The 22,081-nt window shown below is 48.4% G+C and overlaps 1 protein-coding gene across 2 annotated transcripts in view; it reads left to right on the top strand.

The window, feature by feature from the left end:
• Positions 1 to 2,089: 2,089 nt before the first annotated feature.
• zgc:110158 (uncharacterized protein LOC553590 homolog) overlaps positions 2,090 to 22,081 on the top strand; it is a 54,790-nt gene continuing 34,798 nt past the window's right edge. For both annotated transcript variants that reach the window (XM_064328676.1, XM_064328677.1), the window contains exons 1-4: positions 2,090 to 2,339; positions 16,219 to 16,291; positions 16,775 to 16,836; positions 21,403 to 21,487. In XM_064328676.1, the coding sequence (XP_064184746.1) occupies positions 2,284 to 2,339; positions 16,219 to 16,291; positions 16,775 to 16,836; positions 21,403 to 21,487 (276 nt within the window). In that variant the 5' untranslated portion in view covers positions 2,090 to 2,283. The remainder of the gene's footprint in view (positions 2,340 to 16,218; positions 16,292 to 16,774; positions 16,837 to 21,402; positions 21,488 to 22,081) is intronic.

The raw sequence follows: 22,081 nt of genomic DNA, 5'->3' as shown, positions 1-22,081 counted from the left end.
TACCGCACAGATGGGAATCCGTTGGTGATAGGCTACCGCACAGATGGGAATCCGTTGGTGATAGGCTACCGCACAGATGGGAATCCGTTGCTGATGGCTACGCACGATGGGAATCGGATAGGCTACCGACAGATGGAATCGGGATAGGCTACGACAGATGGAATCTGGTGATAGGCTCCGCCAGATGGAATCGTCGATAGGCTCGCACAGATGGGAATCTGTTGGCGATAGGCTACCGCACAGATGGGAACTGGTGATAGGCTACGCACGGATGGAATCCTGGTGATAGCACGCACGATGGAATCGTTGTGATAGGCTACCACACTGTGAATGGGACGGTCCGGTAAGAGTTCGTTTCCTCCTCGGAGTTGCCTGCATCTGGATTTTATTCATTTATTTATTTATTTTAAGCGTTGATTTTGAATGTACAGTCATGCGGCGGGGGGAACTTCGTTCCGCCGTCAAAACTTAGCGGTCCCCTGACCCCAATTTGTGGCTAAGTACCCCCTCTCTTCAGGTGCTCATCCCTGTAATGTACGGGCAGATGTCGCATTCTGTTGTCCGATTAATATGCGTCTGAGTGTAATGGCGCACAATTAAGAGGACATAGGCCTTTCGGCAGCCCAGCTCAGCGTTCGTTCTTGATGTCATCCACTCATAACTTTTCCCTCCTTTGCATTTTTATGGGAGAGCTGATCGTGGAATGCATACGGAGCGGTGTGTGTGTGTGTGTGTGTGTGTGTGTTGGGGGGGGGGGGGGAGTGTTTGCTGGAACTGTGGAATAATGCCAAATTGGCACTGTGCTCAGTAAGACAGTGTTTTGTATGTGGACAGACATGTCATGTTTTTGTAGATTGGGTTTTACTCATTATAGTGATTGAGCAACAAAAGTAACACTAATTTATTTTTTCCTCTGGTTTTGTTGCATCGGGCTTTTTGAATGGGCTCTGGTAGCGCACCTTAATAATCCCCTTTCAATTTCAGTAAAATCACTCCCTGGATCTCCTTTAACTGCCATCTATACCTGCCATCTATAGGAATCTCTTTGTAAACCAATCTATTTCATACTTGGGACCAGTCTTGTTGCTCTTCTCTGTTCTTTTTCCTGACATCTACTGTGCATACAATATGACACCATGTCATATTGTGGCATATTATGACTTTCTGTCATTATATTTTGAAAATGTTGGGGTCAAAGGCGGAATTGTAGGTGACGTAGGTTAATGTATTTCTCCATTTCACATGTAACTTTGACAACAGAAAGACCTCAATTAAACTGAACGATGCCTTTTAAACCAGATTTACAGACTACAGAGGGTTTAAATTTGACTCACGTTGAGCTGTTCTTTGAACCGTATCAGAATTCACAAGCAGCTGAAACACAACCCAGCCTTTCGTAATGCTGGAGAAAAAATCAATAATGTATTACAGTATCTGAATTATTGTTTCTCACTTTTGCTTGTGAAATGCAGTCTAAGACTAGTTTCATACCATCAGCTCCAAGTCCTGCTGAAAGGTGCAATATTTTATTTTTATATGATTATTATTATTATTATTACTATTAATTTTGCTATCTCATTGTATTTTTAAAAACATTTTGCTAAAATAAAAAATAAAATAAAAAACAAGGCTTCAATTTTATTTAAAATATATATTTATATATTTAAAAAACGATCATCTTTTTGTGAAGGGAAACTGAAAGTTTTATCTTGAACTTTTCCAGTGTAAACATCAACAGGATACAGTGGACACTCTTGTAAACAAAAAAATAAAATAAAATAAAATAAAATCTGTTTTATATCCATTGATCAAGTGACCCTTAGACTCGGATGTATCAATACAGAGAAGCGAATTCATCTTCGTGGTCGTGAAGTTTCTCTGCGTACATAAAGGGTAAGCATTATCACGATTGTCTCCCGTGTCGTGCCATTCACGAATCTTCACTCTCGATTCCCTTGCAAGTCAGCGTCCGAAAAACAGACGAGAAATATTGTGCCTTCTCCTTTAAGAAGCCCCCACCGTCTCCATAACGGAGGGGGTGAGGAGAGATTCCTGGAACAGTCGGTTTGAAAAAAAAAAAAAAAAAAAATCCACCAGTGGTCTGTTTCAAGTTCCCCCAATAGAAACTGTGCCTGATTTGTGGCCAATGTTGAAGATGTAAAAAAAAAAAAAAAAATAGGAGGAAAAAACAGTAAAGGGGTAGCTATGGAGATGGAACGTTATCCTGGCCGCTTTCTTTGACAGGTGTTGAGTGGGGTAAAAAGTCTTAAAACAGAATCCAGAATGTACGCCAAAGGGAAAGGAGCTGTCGTCCCTTCCGATAGCCAAGCGAGAGAAAAGTAAGTGACAATTTGTGTGCACTGTTACGGAGAACTAGCTAGTTAAAGACACCTCTCTCTTGGACTCAGCCCGCTCAACGCCAACACTTTTACAAAACTAGAGATAGCCAGCTGGGAAGCTAGCTATTCGCGTGATGTAGCTGGGCTTGCTACATGTTTGCTTTTCTTGCGTGCATTTATTTTTTCTTTTTGTTTCCATCTTTTTTACCCTGCTGTGCCGGGTCGGTTAGTTGGCACGTGCACTTTCTTTTTCTTGTTAGGACTCTTGGGGAGTTGCTCCGGTATTTTAGCAACACATTTATTTTCGGTTGATGGCAAACACAGTGGTCGCATGCATTTTTATTAAATGTTGTAATTGAAGAAAACTACTGAATGCTGTTGTAACTGGGTTGTGTGCTGGTTGTGGGGGAACCCGGAAAGGTGCTGCGATTGCTTGGACCCAGCAATTAGCTGCCTAGCTGGAGATGCATTGAAAAAGTTAGGCGGTGCGTGCAGCGATTGCACAAAAAGTTTACACGGAGTTGGAAACAATGAATTTCGCGTTCGGGGATGAGGCGAATCTTGGCTTTGCACTATGGTGTTTTTATTTTTTGGCGCTATCCGTTTGAAAATGAGCTGGAAAAGCGGACGGCCACTGAGTTGCTTGGCGTCGGTGTCTTGGAAGTGTGAATTTGGGATTGGGAGGGTGGTTGTTACTGCTATTAATTGCAGATTCTTTTTGAAAAATAATAATAATAAATAAATTCGCTAGTCATGCTCTGTATGTGTCAGCACGGTCGTTTTAATGTGGGTTGTTCGTAGTCGGGTTACTAACTAGTGTCTGACCGGCTTGTTTGGAGAAGTGTTTTAGATTAGATTATATTATGTACAGTATTGTGAAACCTTCTCTCGGACAAATAATTGTTGGTACGAGTGCCGGACGATGAGTGTGAACTGAGCAAACTTGTAAGTCTCAGATAAGACCATCCGATGCATTTTTACTTCTTTTTTTTGGTCTTAAAATGCCAAGTTTGCTGCCGATTCTTCCGGAAGTTATATGCACTCCCATGTGTAATATGCATACAATGTAATGTATGTGCCGCTCCTTATATTAATTATCATTTTCAGTAATTTGTAGCATATTCTCGGGTAATTATTTCAAGTGTAGCTCTATTGTTTGGGTTGAAGGCACCGTGGATCGACGTTATATAGTCTAAGGACATATTTAAATTGCCCTTCCAAGATAGCAGTGGTGGTTGCTGTTTAGTTGATAGTAATTACATTGCGGGGAAATATTATAGAACAGACATTCGCCGGTTACACTGCGTACTGAACGTTGTTGCTAGAATTCGGAAATGGCTGTAGGCTAGCCAGCTAACTTGCTAATGGGCTACAGCAGCTAGCCATGGAGAAGCTACGCAAATAAAACGGGTACGCTTGATGGCTAACCTCAGTACCACATCGGCATGGTTTGTTTTTAGTTCTTCACGGAACTTTGGTTGTGTTGAACTGGCTTGCCAACTGCCTTCCAACTGAAGTAGATTTCGGTCTGTTTCGGTATTTATTTATTTATTTATTTTTCAACCGAGGCGATTCTCCAATCAGTCTGCCGTAGACAAATGTTACAGCGGTGGAGACAATGAGCGAACAAAGTTAGCTGGAACACATTGGTGTTTACCACGAGTCCCACGTACGCTTCCGTCGCGCACGCAGCTCTGTTCTCATCAAATGTGTTAAAATAAATATCGGCCTACTTGTTGCATTAACACCTGAAATGTATTGGTTTAAAAATAAAGAATGACAGTCGACCTGTCGGTTTGTATGTTAAAACCGTTCAAGGATCCACTGTCCGTCCTGTGGCAACAAGAATGGTGTAGCCACATGATGTATCCAACGTACAACACATTGCCACTGAAACATATTTAAACTTGTATACAGTCTTGCATTACGCACTTAATCATATATAGTGGTAATAATAGTAGCATATTTTTAAAAATACATCTGCATTATTGTGTTGAAGCGTCATCGTCATTTGCATGGAAACGGTGTAGCCTACTCTTTAATGGGAGCTTGCTTTTCATTTCTCAGGGAAAAATAATGTGGTAATTCATATAGCTCAAGTTAAGATTTCAATTATAAGGCCTTGAAAACAACGCACGATTGTTTGTTTTGGATTGGGAAATGGGCTTTTGATCGCGTGAACTGTGACCGTGGCGATGCTTTGGAGCAGCACGTGGAGCTCTTATTTCAAACGTAATTCTAGCCCAGAGGAGTTGTGTTCGAACGCAGTTGGAATATGAATTACTATTAGTCGTAAAGCAACAGAAACGTGCGAATTTAAATGGTCTTTTGAGAAAGAACCAGTTTCTCCTTCTTACATGGAACCGATCACTGTCAGTCTGTACCTGTCTGTCTGTAATTTAGTTCGTATCTTTACTTATTTTTGGTGCCCAAGAAAACGTGAAGGGTCTAAAAGTGAAATGTTATATTTTGGGGGTTGGGTGATTGGGGTGATGGGAATTTATACGCACTGATCGCCTCATGCTACGAAAAGTTGGCCTTGGAGAGCCACAGGACCTGCTGGGTTTCCCTGAGATTCCGCACATAACTGTCTTAACGGCTTTAATCGATCAGTTAACTCACCTCACCTGCTTTCTTCCGTCTGAACTGTTTGTTGATTTGTAAGGCGGTTCAGGGCCAGGGTTGGAAACCTCAGTTTGAAACCCTAGACGTCCCATGCCTGCTTCCAGTTTCTCAGTTACCTGCCCTGTTTCAGCCATCCTTCCATCCATCCTTCCTTCCATCCATTCATCCATCCATTCTCTATACCCACATATTCCTGGTCAGGGTTGCGGGGGGGTTGGAGCCTATCCCAGCATGCACTGGGCCCGGCCACCCTGGCACATCTGAAATGCTGCGGTCTCATAAGCAACGGGAAAACGAGGCTTCGTGAACCTCGTAATGGGCGGGGACTGTTCTGTCAGTCAGCTGTCAAACCGGCACTCGCCAATCAAAAGACTTTACCTCTCCAGCAGTGGAACTTATGATTGATTCAAAAGGGGAAACCTGTTCTGGTCTGTGATGGATGGCTCCTCCCATTTGTGAGTGTGTGTGTGAGTGTGTGTGTGTGTGTGAGGTTGTGAGTGCATGTGTGTGTGAGAGAGAGTGTGTGGGTGATTGAGGTTGTATGTGCGTGTGTGTGAGAGAGAGTGTGTGTTAGTGAGAGCGAGAGAGAGAGCGTGTGTGTGTATGAGTGTGTGCGAGTGTGTGTGTGTGAGAGTGTGTGAGTGTGTGAGTGAGAGCGAGAGAGAGTGTGAGTGCATGTGTGTGTGTGAGAGAGAGTGTGTGTGTGTATGAGTGTGAGTCTGTCTGTGTGTGAGGTTGTATGTGAGTGTGTGTGAGTGCATTTGTGTGTGTGAGAGAGAGTGTGTGTGTGTGAGCGAGAGCGAGAGTGTGTGTGTGTGTGCGAGTGTGTGTGAGTGTGTGTGTGGGGAAGAGATGACTGGGGTTGGAACTGCAGCCTGTAGAAGCAGGTGTGAGTCTGAGATAATGCAGTCTGTTTAGAAGCCGGTTAATTCTGCACCTTCACACTTCTCTCTCTCCCTCTCTCTCTCTCTCTCTCTGTCTCTCTCCATGTTTCCGTTAAAAAAATAGAAAATAAAAGTTTTTAAAACACTTTGTTGTCGTGTTTAATGTGCTCAGGAGGCCGGTGGCCGTGGTAACCGGTGAGCGAGGTGTGTCCGCCCGTGCGGGCGAGCAGAGAGGGTGCAAAGCCCAACTGAAAGAATCTGACACCACAGGGAAACTCGAGACCCAACTTATTCTTTTTTTTGGTTTTGGTTTTGGTAACACACCCCTACCCCCAACCCCCCCCCCCCCCACACACACACACACACACCACCACGCTCCCTGTCACCCCTCCTCCACAACTGTGTTTGTGTGGGTTCGCTTGTTAAAATGTTGAATCTTATCTTTGATAGATAGATTAAGGTTTTTTTTTTTGGTTTTTTTTAGCATGACTTCAGCTGGAGTTAAAAACAAAAGAGACTTTGTACAGCCGGGATATTATGCAAGCAGGGTTTTTTTTTTTTGGAAACGCTGAAAGCGAAAGCTTAAATAATTAAGCTGCAATGCAATGTGGTGTTATCTTTCCCCCCTGACAGTATCTTTTCAGACACCCCCCCCCACCCCCCACCCCCCGAACTTTCTGTCCTGGCCCATACTCTCCAGGCGGTACTGGTGTTTCCATGTGATTCCAGGGGGATTCTGGGAAGGCTTTTTCGGGTTCTGGAATTCCAGGTCCAGATTCTTAACTGAATCCTAAAAGAAAATCAAATATGAAGTTTTTTTTTTTTTTGGCATTTAGAATTCGGAATGGGTTTTGGTTGCCAAGACCCGGGGTCTGTAATTTTCGGGGACGGGCACGAGTGCTCAAAGATTTGGGTACTTGAGACACGAGGGCTGCTGGAGCGCTGTACAGCACTCAGGCTAAAAAGTGACTTGGAAAATAAATTCATGTGAATGAACGTGTTCAGTTTCATTATTTATTTTTAGATGGCAGCTTTTAGCAGTTTTCTTGTTTCTTGGGTAAGGACGTTGACTTCTTTGAAATCTTTGCTCTGAGGTCCGTTCCTATTTCAGCAGGTGGTGTGACTTTAAAGTGGTGGAGTTTTTTTCAACGTTGTTGGCCCCTTGACAGATGCAAGCCTGATTCGCTGGTGCTTCTCCGCTGCTTTGCTTCGTGGTGGACTGTCACCATGTTACAATTAAACCCCATTCCCTTCAGCTCCTGTTGAATTATTGAAGCAGAGATTGGATAATTTGCCAACTGACCATGCATCTGAAGGTGGTGCTTTGCTCTAGGTTTTTTTGTTGTTGTCATGTTTAGCCCTTTGAAAAGTAGTTTTTTTTTTTTTTGTAATGTTCTAGAACTCCATTTCCGTTACCAGTAGTGATTGTTACATCAGCATTACAGTGTTCAGTCGAGAACATTCTACTCACACAGTTGTGATCGCGCCCCTGAAAGGGTTAAAGACAGAGAGTGTGCATGTGTGTGTGTGTGTCTGCCCCCCAGGCCGCAGACTCAGGTGTGTTGAGAGCTGGGGGGGGGGGGCAGCAGCTCACCTTGTTGTATGGACACCGGATGTTCAGAGAGGACTGACATTCTGTCTGGGTGGTAAAATTTAGCCAAATTAATCCTCCCTTTTTGTGCTTTGGCCTCAAGTTTTAATTCCTAATGGAATTACATTTAATCTGTTCTCTATTTTATATCACTTGGGGGGGAAAAACTTTTATTTTATAAAAAGAATAATTTTAAGCCCCGAAGGAGCACAATGTTTCTTTGGTTTGTTACTCAAAATTGGGGACTGCAAAATGGGAGAATCTGAGTCTATGATAAGGGAGTGTCAAATGTAGACTGAACCTGTTTGCAAGAGCACATCTGTACCTGGACTGTAAGGGGGCTTCACCTAGCAGGATGCAAACACAGTGTGTGGTGCTGTTTGGTATATTATACTGTGAATAGCTCTTCTAGGACCAAGCATTTGGAAATTAGCGCAAGCTGTAAATGCTATACACACACATGTACATATATACGCACACACACACACACATGTACATATATACGCACACATACTCACACGCCCGAGCACTAAAATGCTGTCCAGGAAATCCCAGGCACTCCTCAAGGCCTCCCCCCTGCGTTTCCGTGGCGATGTCCACAGCCTGTTTTAGGCCCCGCCCCCTTTAATAAAACCGGACGATGGCACATCTCTGTTCTGTTCCCCTGAGTCTCACCAGGGCCTGTGCCAGTCAGCTCCGGCGGCAGGGATGGGCGGGGTGTTTTGGGTTTGGGCTGGGGGGTGGGGGTGTGGTTGTCCCCTCCGGCACCCCTCGGAGTGTGCACGGATTCGGGCTCATTGAAGGGGGCGAGAGAAGAGAGCGAGACTGACAGGCAGCGAGTTGGGGGACCCCCTGGGCGGGTGATGCGCCATAGGCTGTTTTACTCTCTCTTTCTCTCTTTCTCTCTGTCTCTTTCTCTCTCTCTCTTACTCTCTCTCTGTCTCTCACGAATGCTCATAAGGGGGCCACATAAGAAGGACTGTAGCCCCACATTTTTTTCCGTCTTTTTCTATAAAAAAAGAATTTTATTTTGTTGTAATTGTTTGTTCCCTTATCCTTTTTTATGCTGCAGTTCCCCCTGGAAAGAAGTTATTCTGTTCTATGTTTAAGAAATAAAGCAAAAACATTTTGACCTATGACCTTATTTTAAATGTCCATATCCAGCGTTATCCTGCTATTTCGTCAACAAATGTTTGACATCGTACATCCAAGCAAAAAATTCCATAGAACCCGTCTACATACAACACATTTACGATGCCTTTGATTATACTGTGTAATGAGGCGACAGTGTAATCAGCTGGTGAGGAAGACTTCTTCCGTGAGGAGGAAGATGACAGTAGCGGCCCGTGTGGTGTGGGGCGGACCGCGGTTGGTCTGGTGAGGACGTGCTGTAGTCTGGCGAGTTCGTGTACCGGGCCGATTTCCAGAGATTCCAGAAGATTCTCTACATTATTAAGGAATGAGGTTCTGCGGCGTAAGTCAAATGATTACTTCCCTCTGTCGTGCTACATTTTTCAGTTCCTGGAAACCCTTGTGGTTCGTTCGGTGGAACGGTGCCCGTGTGCGAGCTTAGCTTAGCTACGGCCCGAGACGCAAGAAGAAGTAGCCGGTGAACACCGCGCGTTTCGGAGGAGAAACGCGGATGTCTTCGTTCTCCCAAATTGAAAGGGTGGTTCACGTATAGAACGCGGCTGGGGGTTTCAGACAGTTGGACATTCCAGATCGGGGTTTGGAATTGGATATTTGCAGCCCCGCGATGGGCAGAAAACTTACAAAATACAAAATAATAATAATAATAATAATTTGGACCATAACTCCTCCTCTTGAGCAGGAAGAATTGTACAATAGTGTGAAAAGAATGATTTTTATAGACCCACCGCACACTCTGTTCTGTACTGAATGTTCTGTCTGTTCTGTTGTTGATGCCAAAGCATTCAGTTTTGATGCACGTTCCACAAATTCATTACAGGGCATGACCAAGGAACAGTCCTCAGCAGTGGATGTTCAGTACTGTGATCTAGCACTGGGAACTCCTGCTACCATCTGAAACCTTTTTTTTCGTTATACAGCAGATGGAACAGGGCAGAATGTTGCTGCTGAATATCGGACAAGTCTGTTGCATCTAGAATCTATAAAAACGGTCTCTGTCATTGCAGAACTGACCTGGCAATTGTGACATCATAATCGCTGTCTGGTCTCTTCTATGAATCACAGATTTTTTCAGGTTCTAAGTAGCCGTTCTAGAACTCCGGTCGTTACATCATCAGCATTATAGAATGTTCAGTTGAGAACATTCCAAGCACATGCTTGTGACCTCACACCTTGAAGGGTTTAAAGGGAGCAGCCATTGTGGGTCTTGGCCAGAGCCATTGTTTGCACGCAGATCTGAGAGTCTGATACAGGCCTGGCGAGGACCTTTTCCCCTCTGTTGACAGTCAGAACTTCCTGTTATGAGTGCTTTGGTCTGATGTCTGATGACAGGCCGCTTTGAAATCATTTTTCTCATTTTTATTTTATCTTGTTTTTCAGTTTTCACGCATGATTTCACATTCAGTCTTCTCTGTATTTGACTGATTTTATCAGATCTGTAGGATTTCCTTTTTTTGTTTGGTTATTAATTTTTGATTTAATCTTCTGTCATACATAGAAGGATTTGACAGAAATAACAACAGAAATATACTGGAAATATCTCACGCAGATTTGTGTTTCTCTTTTGATAATGACTTTAATCAGTGCTTTGAGAACAAATGGGGGAAGAATGAGCCCAAAGGTTGAGTGTTTGTTGTGACAAACCTGTTTATGAAAAAATTCAATCATGTTTACATTTTTATCTTAAGTAATTATTTAATCTGGGAATTCGTGTTTTGTTTTGTTGGAAACAGTAGTTTTCACACACCACATTGTAATTGCAGTTTACATTAAGATGGCAGGTGACTGGGTGTTTAGCACTTTTTGCCGACTTCCACTTTACAATTTTTTATCTGCTTTAACTTTTTAAAATTTGCTAATGCACTGCAAACCCAACACCACTCCATTCAATGTGATGGGTGGGGGGGGGGGGGGGGGTGAACAAAATTAGGGGCATTAACACTTATGTGTAAATATAGTCTTTCCTGCATATGAACATTTCATAATACAAAAAAATAGCAGTATATCAATATTGCTGCTACTGTAGTTTGATTAAAGTATACGGGGGTTTGAAGGTGCTTGAACCTGGGGAGGGCAAATTCTGGCCCTGGGGGGCCAATGTGTGTGCCGGTTTTTGTTCTCCCCCAATTACCCCGGCTAAACGAGCTGATTGGCTCTGTACGCCAACGCTGGTTCCCTCGCAGATCAGATCATCGGAAAACATTTTATGTCGGGACATGAGAACAGTCTTTGGCCGTCGTTCATGCACTTATTGAGAAACGTAGCTGAAATTTCACGTGGCGTAAATGCTAGGGCTAATTAAGTAATTAAGGCACGAGAAACGGATCACATGACATTACAGACCTTTGTCTGACGCTCTTATCCAGAGCGACTTGCACAACTTTCGCATTTTTTTTTTTATTACATCCATCCATTTGTACAGCTTGATACTGTATGTACTGAAGCAATGCAGGTTAGGCACCTTGCTCAAGGGTCAAGTGGCTGTGTCCTACGTCCTACCTGGGAATCAAGCCTGCAACCTTCAGGTTACAAGCCAGCTCTCTAATCGTTATAGAGGCTGTTTGAATGCTTTGTGAAGAAAGGCTTTTATTTATTTATTTATTTATTTATTTATTTATTTATTTATTTATTTATTTATTTATTTATTTATTTATTGATTGATTGATTGATTGATTGATTGATTGATTGATTGATTGATTGATTGATTGATTGATTGATTGATTGCTATTTTTTCCTCACACCTGTAACAGGCACATTAGGCTAATGCCGTCTCAAATGAACAGACGCATTGCCTGTGACATTGTGCCCAGTTTCAGTTGAACGATGCCGGCATGTGCTCTTTGCCCGATCCACCACTCCTTCCTCCCGGTTGTTGTAGTGCACTGGGACTCCAGGTCCCCAAACAGGAGACTTATTTTGGGGGGAGGGGTGGTGTGTGTGGGGGGGTACTCCAGTTCTGGCTTCTCATTTTGAATTGGCAGCGTGTGCAGAACTGAAAGTTCCCATACAGCACGGGATGAGTGTGTGTACCATCACACCCCTATGAGTTTCTCGAACGAGCGATTCTCCTCTGCACCACTGCTGCATTACCCCCCTTTACGATGCCGGGGAACTGTTTTCAGGATCCTTCTGTGAAGCACTGTGCGACAGACCGGTTGGCAATCGGCCGCTATAGGGCAAGAAGTATGGATGTGATTAGGTTTTAGGTCTCTGTGTCTCTATTCCACCCCCCCCCCCCGGATTGACTGACAGATCGGAGTGAACAGATAGGGGTCAGGGCTGGGTCGGAGCTTTGAGATGTACGCGATCGCTCTGTTCCAGACATACGCAGACGGGTGGGGGGGGGGGCGTGTGGCTGCAGGACAGACAGTGGTTGTGGGGGGGCGGTGTGTGGCTGCAGGACAGACAGTGGTTGTGGGGGGGGGGCGGTGTGTGGCTGCAGGACAGACAGTGGTTGTGGTGGGGGGGGGTATATTTTTGGTGGATTTGTTTGTAATAGATTAAGGGAGGGGGGGGGGGGGGTTGTATTGATTCACACCAGGTTTCCTCAAAGACAGTTCCAAGGAGCCCCTCCCCTGTCTGTGACATTTTTTCTTTTAACCCCCCCCCCCCCCCAAGGGAAGGGGTCGTTGGCCGATCTCTGATTTGGCCTAAATTGGCTATTTACAGTAATTTACTGTATATAAGGTGTAGGGCTGCGTCAGGCGTATCCAGCTCCGCCCGCTCGCTAATCGCTCAGATCTGTTATCGGTTAAGCAACGCGATGCAACGGTTTTGCGGTTCTTTTGAAAGACAGAGAGAGAGAGAGTTTGTATTTGCTGGACTGATTGATTGGCTAATGTTCACGCTGGAGTACTTTAAAGCTGGGAGTGTGCACACAGGGCTAATTGGCACCTGGCGGCGGCGGCAGGGGGACAGAGGGAGTGATGGGTAATGAGCTGACCGTGCGGTCTGATGTAACAAGTTTAGCTGAGGAGGTTCTGGTGGCACACGCACACGTGCGTGCGTCTTTTACTCCGCTGTCATACGTCTGGCCTGGAACGGAATCCTGGGGGGGGGGCGGCCGTGCCGATTGGCCGGCAGCCCCCCGCAGGGCGGCGTGTTATTGGCTGTAGTTGTGTCCCAGTTGCGCCAGGGCGCACAGCGCCCCCTCTGGTCGGGCGAGGTACCTGCGCTCTGCCCGCGGCGACTCCGAGGGCTCTGTGGGGAAAAAGGCGGGAAAAAAGACGCGTGTGTTCTGAAAACCCGGCGGAGGAGGGTGTCGCGAGCAGTGACCCTTCGGTGCTACGAGCTCGATCAGACGCTCCCAGGTCGGGAGAGAAAAGAGAACGGAGGGATGATGATGATGAGGAGGGAAGAGAGGAGGCTGTGTTCACACACCTTTTGTCTGATTAAGATGTCGGCGGGATTTAAAGACGGCAAACTCACAGTCTCCCCCAGGCGCCAGGTTACACGGCTCTGATGTCCCCCCGCCCCCCCACACACTCACACTCACACTCACAGACACACGCACACACACACTCACACGGACACGCACACGCACACGCACACACACTCACACGCACACACGCACACACGCACACGCACGCACGCACTCACACACACACACCACACGCACAAACGCACGCGCGCACACACACACACTCACACACTCACCCACTGAGCTATTATTGCAGTTAGCACAGAAATTAGCGTCTAGCGCTGCCAAAACAACAAGCGTTCGCAGCGAATTAATTTTGTTTATTAAAGACGCGTGTGCATTTTCTGCGGCAAATAATTTGGGAGGCCACAGTCTGGAAGATTCCGGCACGGCACTCTAAGGCTGCGATCGAGCTGATTTATGCATTTTGCATCTGAGGGTGCAAAGAAAAAAAGTGTTTGTAGTGACTTAATTTTGTTTATTAACACTTTTTTTGAAGTCTTTTTTTTTTCCCTGAAAGTTGGGTAGATTTTAGCCTGTTGGATCACAACACAATATTTGATAACAGTAAATGTTTTTTTTTTGTATGGTTGTGGCCCTTTTGTAGTTGATGGCATCAGTAAGAAGTTCTGGGTTCTTGCGGCTGAGTTGAGTTACGTGTGGCGGTCTGATCAGTCGAAGGCACAGCGACGGCGGTTAATCTGATGGATCTCTGTCACACACAGCGATCGCAGGCCTTTGTGTGCGGGCAGAACGAGCCGGCCGAGTTTCAGAATGAACGAAGGGACCGGCTCCCTGTGATTCGCTGAGAGCGGTAACGATCCAGTGACATCGTCGATGCGGAAGAATAAATTGAACGACTATAGATTTTGTGACAGTGAGACCATTCTTCCCCCCACCTCCCCCCCCAATATGGAAAGGTTATAAGAAATGGAAGAAAGGTTTGTTGTAGAAGGTGCGTTTCTCTCTGGATGTATTCATAGATTTCTCGGTTGTTTTGGGTCAGTCAGTCAGTCAGTCAGTCAGTCAGTCACTCACTCACTCACTCACTCAGTCACTCAGTCACTCACTCACTCACTCACTCAGTCACTCAGTCACTCAGTCACTCACTCACTCAGTCACTCACTCAGTCACTCAGTCACTCAGTCACTCACTCACTCACTCACTCAGTCACTCAGTCACTCACTCAGTCTCATGATCACTCAGTCACGTCATCACTCATCACTCAGTCATCATCATCACTCAGTCACTCAGTCACTCACTCACTCAGTCAGTCACTCAGTCAAACTGCCTGCCGGCCTGTTTCACTGACAGTTTTTGACATTTGTGATGTAAGCGGCACTGAACCAATGGCAGAAGAGGGTTCGGCATTCGCCGTGCCGAGCTGAAATCGGAAGCGGAGGCTGCCTGTCCTGCAGATTGGCCTGGCGAGCTGCTCTGGGCCTTGGCTATTTAGAGCTCGTCGTTCATCATTCTGAGTGTGTTTACACAAGCCTGGGTGCCCCGGCCAAAATCTCAGCTTTGCATCGCTGTCCCCCGTGCGTCTCCCTCCCCACGGGGATGTGGGGAGAACAGACTGTCCCGCCGCGGCCTTGGGGTGTTGGGGTGGTGGGGGGTGGGGCAGATTTGGGTGGAGACCGTTTTAGATGTGGTAGTAGCTAAGCTAAGGATCGGGGCCCCTATTCAGAAGGCGTCTGGGTGTTAAAGGGAATTCTGGGAAATAGGATCACGCCACCGCTGTCCATATCCTAGCCCTGAAGTTTTGGAACCAGAAGGTTGTGGGGTCAAATCCCAGGCATGGCACTGTTTTTGTGCCTGAGAACAACCTGAGGGACTACCTCAACTAGAACGTCCAGTTTGATGGAAGAGCAGCAGTGCTCCTTAGTTAAAGGCCTGCTTCCCGATTGGGGTGGGGTATTCGTCCGAACGTTCTCTATTCCAAGGCTCCTGTGGATGGAACCCGCTAATAATCGAACCCCTAACCCGCTGCTCCCCACCGCGGGAGAAACGGTTTGCATTCACTCTCACCTTCAGATGATATCAATCAGATCCTTTCGTTTGTTGCAGGACTCTTAAGATATGTGATGAACGTTCAAGAGAAATAAAACAAATATTTGCGGTAATTCTAGTTTTTTTTTTTTTTTCGTGCAAATTATTAATGAGCATTTGAATGCCAATCCCAGTTAATCGATTTGTGATCTTATGGCTGAATAATCCAATGTTCATAATAACACACTGACACCAAAAACGTAATTTTGTGCCTGTCAGTCGCGGCTTGGTCGCGTGCGCACGTTCAGATTTGTGTGTTTTTGCGTGTGTGTGCTGTGAAATCGATGTTTTGTGCACATACAGTATATCAGCACGGCTGCCCGGGTCAGATCGATGCTCATGTACCCAGCTGTCGCTGGCCGTTCCACACCCCTGTTCTGCTTCACGTGCCTCACATGGTTATATAATTATGGGGTCCCTGCCGCACCCCTGGGGTACTCCCCCTGTGTACCCTGCTTTTTGTTATGGGTCTTTTGATCAGTTACGGTTGCTGAAAGCTTTTAACCTCTTTTCGTAACTTTCTCCTCAAAACATTTAGCAGTGGCTAGGCAGGCTTGGCCCCTTGCCAGTTGCTTTGCCGTTTTAAAATATTAATTTTACACAAAATGTATGAGTTCCAGTGACCAGGTGGCCTCACATTCATACCCTTGGCATGTATTTCTTTTGGGACCCGTTTCACCCGTCAGTCTGTGATCCAATCAAGCCGAACATTTAACTTCCTGCTCAAAGGAGTTCCTGTTTGCCGTGTAGCACACTGCGGGAAGTGGAATCATGGGATATTCTGACGGAAAGTCCTGCGAAGTGAAACTGGGAATTTTATCCGGCATGGGAAATATATTCAGCATCGCATGCAAACATGTATGTGACACAACATGGTCTTTAAAGAGTAAATCCTTTCATAGACAGTAAAGGTTATTATAGCTTATGGACTGGTTTATCCCCCACACAGGTAATGCCGGTTGGCGGTATTTGTATTCCTTGAATGAAGCTGGCGGTTCTGGGCCTCTCTGGGCCCCGGTCCCTCCGCTGGTTTTGGCAGGCGAAACGCAGTATGCCGTTAACTCCCCCCCTCCCCCCCCTCCACACCCCCGAGTGCGAGCGGTGGAGGAGGAGGAGAGAAGGCTCTAATATTCCCCCTCTTTCTTCTCCTCTGTTTTTCAGGTTAGCGTTGTACGTGTACGAGTACCTGCTGCACGTCGGGGCTCAGAAGTCCGCGCAGACCTTCCTGTCCGAGGTGAGAGCGTCCTGGCGGGCGCTCGCGCACTTCCTGGGGGGGGGGGTGGGGGGCTGGGGGGGGAGGGGGGCTGGTCGGCCGACTTGGGCGACTTATGGAATTAACATTATAGCTTGTGCCGGCTGACCCAGGGGGGGTTGGGGGGTGGGGTGGGGTGGGGTGGGGGGGGGTGGGGGGGGCAGTTAGGAACAGTTATGTAACCCCCGTGTCTGTGAAAGTCAGACTGATGATGTCTATTGAGCGCAGTCGTTTATTGATAATCTTGTGATCAGCGTTGGTGTTCTCTGAAGTGTGGAAATCTGCGTATCGGGGGGGGGGGGTGTGTTTACCTGTGTTTGTAGGGGCCTTCAGCCCAGTGCTTTTACTGACTGGGACCCTAAAAAGGACTGTCTCTGACTCTCTCTCTCTCGCCTTGTCCTCCCCCTCTTTCTCTCCCCCCCCCCACCCCCCACCCCCCATATCTCTCTCTCTCTCCCCTCTCAGATCCGATGGGAGAAGAACATCACGTTGGGGGAGCCCCCGGGGTTCCTGCACTCATGGTGGTGGTACGTACTCCGGTGACCATTTTGGGGGGCCGCACTCGTTCACTGGCACCCTGGTGCCACCCTCGCGCCCGCTGACCTTGTGTATTAGGCGTCCTCCTCCGACTCGCGTCTGTGCAGACAGTCTTCCCAAGATGCTTTTTTTTCCCCCTCTCAATAAATTTGGCACCCAGCGTGGCCCTGAAATGTGGACCCCTAACTGGTGATGTAATGGCCAGTTGTGTGTCCCCCCCCCCCCCCCCGTGGTCTGGATTTGGTGCGAGACTGTGGGGTTCATGTTCACCCCACTGCATGGTGCCCCCAACGGGCCTGCTCGACACCTCCGAATGGCAACCCTGTACCCTGCCCCCCCCCCCCCCTCCAAAAAAAACTCAGAGTGCCCTGCAGCAAGGAGAGAGGGATGCGAGCATTAGGAGGCATTCTGAATTTGAAGAAAAAGGACAAAAGTGTCTGTGTGTGTTTGTGAGAGGTGTGGTGTGCGTGGGGGAGGGGAGGGAAGGGAAGGGGAAAAGGCCAAATAGCGTGGCAGTTTTACGGTGTGGTGGGGATGGGAGGGGGGAGGGTGTGTAGATGGTGGGGCCTCAAAGTGGGGGTGGGAGGGGGGTGGTGGGGGTGTGTCCCCTCTATCCCGCTGTCCTACTCAGGGGTGTCTGTTTGGGGGGGCTGCAGCACGTGGATGGGGGAGCCTCACCAGGGGACACCACCCTCCCCCCCCCCCCACCACCACCACCCAAAAAACAAAAGGTCCAGATGGTAAGGGAAAGCCAGCCACCTCCACCGCCCCCTCCTCCTCAGCTCCCCACCCTCCGCCCGCCCCCCCCCAGCCAGAACCTTTGTATAATCGCCTGTCTTTTGTTTGAGACCCCAAACGACAGATTAACTCTTCGCATTCCAAGCCCTTTTGTGTTCCTCAAAATGACCACCACCCCCCCTCGCCCCCCCGCCACCCCCCCCCCCCCCCCGCCCCCCCATCCCCTGGTCTTATTATCCCCCTCTCTGGGGCAGTTTCCTGTGGGTGGGGGCTGGGGTGGTGTAGGGTGGGCGGGGGGCTGTTATTCATGTGGTGTTGAAGTGGGGTCATGCAGGGCTGTGGTGTTGGGGGTTTTTTTTTTGGGGGGGGGAGGGGGCAATGCAGGTGTTAAGGTTATGTTGTTAGCCTGGTTAATGCTCATTTATCTGTCCGTCTCTGAGGTGCAGGTGAGCAAACGAACCGTACCCCCCAGCTACAGGCCGAGTCCGGTCTGTGTGCTTCTCTCATTTCTGAAACGTTGCCACACCAGACCACCTCGACCTCGCTAGGCTCGCTGCAGTCTGCGATTGGCTTATTCCTCTAAAATCAAGCTAATCTTTCTCCATTTTAAATTGGTATTGTTCCTAAAAATGTCCGTTCAATTTCAGTCTGGTTCTGAGAGCCTGACCTTGTGTTCTCTCTCATAATGGCGAAAAGAGAAAAGACGTAAAGACATAAAATTGACAACGCTGAGGACCTCTCTTAATTTCAGTCTTTCTCCATTAAATAAAAAATTATTTGGTCATTTATTATTTAGTTGCCACATGTCTTTGTCCTGTAAGCGTTATTTTATAGATGCTCAGGAGGATGGGGTTTCTGTGAACGCTGACAAAATGCTTTGCTGACTGTGCTCTCTGTCTGGGATTTGAACTTGCAACCATCTGGTTAGAAATATTTTGGTGTGAGAGGTTTCATGAAACCTCAAGTAGGAAAACTAAACTTTAAATACTGCAAACTACTTACACACACACACACACAAACACTGACACATGCACACACAGCCACAAAGGCTCGCACACACACACACACACACACAAACACACTGACAAACACACACTCTGACACACGGACACATGCACACACTGACACACACATACACACACACACTGACACACACACACACACACACACTGACACACACACACACACACACACACACTGACACACAAATACACACACGCACACACACACACACACACTGATACACACAGTTCCGTGTTAGGTCGGTTCTTCTGTCAGGCAGTCAGTCAGGACAGGCTCCAGTTTTGCGGTTTTCCTCCCTGTCTGTGCGGTAGTGGGTGGTGGTGTTGGGGTACATGATGAACTGAAGTATGCTCAGCCCCCAGTACCACCCCCTCCCCCCCCCCCCCCCCCCCCAAAACCCCCCCGCCCCTGTAGTAAACCCTTTTGTGTTTCTGAGGGTGAGGACTTGGCTTTTGAGCTGGTTGCCAAGGGGAAGGGGGGGGGGGTGGTGTTTGCAGTCCTGTTTATCCCTCTGTTTTTACTTGTTTGCCTCTGTAAAGGGGCTTGTACAGACTGAATCGGTAAACAGAATGCGCGGGCAGGGTTGGGGGGTGGGGGGGGGGGAGTGCGGGGGTGTGGGGAGGGGGGTGCGCTCTTGTGTTTGTCTCAGACTGAGGGGAGAGAGATTAACTCTGCAGCAGTGCAACCACAGCCAGCTTTCTCTCCATCATGGTGCTTGTTCCATGTATTTATTTTTTTCTTTATCTCTCTCTCTCTCTCTCAGTATCTCTCTCTACCTCTGTTGCTGTTTTATTCTGTCTCTCTTTCTCCCCCTCTCTCCTATAACTCTATCCCTTACCGTCTCCCTCCCTTTCTCCATCTCTCCCTCCCTCCCAATCTCTCCCCCCTCCTCTCTAGATCTCCCTCCCTCCCTCTCCTTCTATCCTCACACCCTCCGTCTTCTTCCCTCTCTCCTCCTCTCCTTCCACTCCTTCTTTTTCCCTCCCACTGTGTGCTTGTGTCTGCTTGTGTCTGCTTGTCTCTGCTTGTGTCTGCTTGTGTTTGGTTGTGTCCGGTTGTGTTGAGCTGGGTGTGGTTGTGTTTGCTTGTGTTGAGCTCGGTGCTGATTGGCTGTGAGGCGCTGAGCTGGGTGCTGATTGGCTGTGAGGCGCTGAGCTCGGTGCTGATTGGCTGTGAGGCGCTGAGCTCGGTGCTGATTGGCTGTGAGGCTCTGAGCTCGGTGCTGATTGGCTGTGAGGCCTGAGTCGGCTGATTGCGCCCGCCTTAGCGGCTGATGGTGGATAACACCCAGCGCTTTGGAGGAGGCCCGCAGACTTTCCACCCTTCCCTCCTTCCTTCACTTCCTCTCTCCCTCCCTCTCTTTCTCTCTCCCCCTCTCTCACTTCCTGCCATTCTCTCTGATTCATGCGCTTTACTGGTGGGAACTTGTTGATGAAACATTAAAATGCATAAATGCCCAAATGGACATTGCACAGTTTACCCCCCCCCCCCACCCAAGCAGTCCGTCCAAATCTATAATGTGATTGACAGGTGAGACTGACAGCCCCGTCCAGTCATGTGACCGAGTTCAGCCAATCCCATCCGTCCGTCTTTGTAAACCTGTGCTCACACAATGCCCCCTCCCCATTGGAGGCTGTGGATGTGTGTGTGTGTGTGTGTGTGTGAGAGAGTGTGCGTGTGTGTGTGTGTGTGTGTGTGTGTGATGTCCCAGTTTTAAGGGGAAATTTGTCCGTTAAAGCGTGTGCCTGGAGACGGGTAGTGATTTAAATTGGAGCTGCCCTGCAGGGGACCCGGTTTGTGCTGAGTAATTAACACACTGATCAGGGTGACGCCCCGGACCCTCTCCGAGCGCGCGGGACGGGAGAAATCACTCCCTTAATTGATCGGGCAGCCCGCGGACCTCGTCAAGCGGAGTGGGGAAGTTAGCGTAGCGGACGACCTTTGACCTTTGACCCTCGACAGACAGGGGGGGGCTCTGAGGACTGTGGGATGTGACTGAACTGGCTAAAGAATTGTGGGGTGGCTCTGGAGGAGGTGGACCCGTGCCGTTTGGGCTGGGACTGACCCGTCCTGCTGAGGCACTGTTACAGAGCGTGGGCGGGCACCACGGGCGGGCACCACAGACGGGCATCACAGGGCGGGCATCACAGGCGGGCATCAGATCTCCCCCGTACCAGTGCAGACTGCACGCCACACAGGGCGATGCATAATTGACTGTTTCCTGGAGATCGAGCGTCCTGCAGGTCTTCACTCCCGCCCTGATTTGGCACGCCTGACTCTGCTGTAATTAGCAGCTCTGCTCTCGCAGCTGGATTTGAGGTGCGCTTCGTTAGGGCTGGAGTGATAACCTGCAGGGGCTGGGTCGGGCAGTGTAATTACGCGGCAGCGACCCCTGCTGGCCGCCCGCGGGCCTGCGGCTCACCTGTGGAGCCGCTCCTGCGGTGTCCGCTCTCCTCTCCTGCCCGTGGGAGCACGAGGCGCTAATTTGGGTGCGATACGCAGCGGCGGCGGCGGCGGAGAGCGGGCGCTCGGAGGAGAGCGTGAGCTCGAGCGTACGCTCGCTCCTGAATCGCACACCGCAGGCTGGAAATGTGCACTGCAGATCAGAGAGTGCACGCATTTAAAAATAACAAAAAAAAAACAGAAAGAAAAAAGGTGTTTTCCCTAATTGCAAAGGGTCTCTAATTAAGCGGCGAGCTTGCCTTGGTCCTGCACACCAGCTTGTGTTCTGTGATGCCAACCCCACTCCATTCTCTCCTCTTATCGCTCTTTTTTTTCCCCTCTTCCTGCTGCAGTGTATTCTGGGATCTTTACTGCGCCGCCCCGGACCGCCGTGAGACCTGCGAACACTCCAGCGAGGCCAAGGCCTTCCACGACTACGTGAGTGACAGCCCTCTCGGCCAGTTGTTTTCCTCGGTTGGTTGGTTGGTTGGTTGGTGGTGGGGAGGGGAAAGGGGCGGGACTTGTTTGTTTGGCCACCTCCGCCCAATCGGGTCTGTTTATTGTTGTCTGTGAGGTCATCTGCGGCCGCCGTGCCGCAGCTATTCCCTGCTGGTTTCCTGGTAGTTTCCTCCTGGGCTGGGCCTAATGTACGGTGGTGAATGCCAGAGTGCTGAACTGGGTACTGAGGGCCCGTGGGCCTGTGCTGGGGAAGCAGAGAAAGTGGTGTGAGTCCATTATTGGCTGAATGCACTTCCTCTGTGGTGAGGACATCAAATTGATGTGTTTGGCCCTTGTCCAGTGCCCCACCCTCTTTTTGGGGGTCACAGATTCCCGCCCTTTGTGTTTTGTGAAACCCCCCACCCCCTACTGCTGTCCGGAGTTGGTTTAATCCAGATCACCGAGCTACTGTTCACACTTCCTTGCCCTGACCTTTGACCTCTGGTCGCCGTGGTAAATGGGCGCTGGAGGTGAAAGGTCAGGGTTCAGCGTGGCTTTTTCATTAGCGCCCTGAAAGAGCGGCGTCCATTAAGC

This window comes from Anguilla rostrata, chromosome 3 (genome assembly GCF_018555375.3).
Source record: "Anguilla rostrata isolate EN2019 chromosome 3, ASM1855537v3, whole genome shotgun sequence".
NCBI lineage: Eukaryota > Metazoa > Chordata > Actinopteri > Anguilliformes > Anguillidae > Anguilla > Anguilla rostrata.
This window is presented reverse-complemented; position numbering and strand designations above follow the sequence as displayed.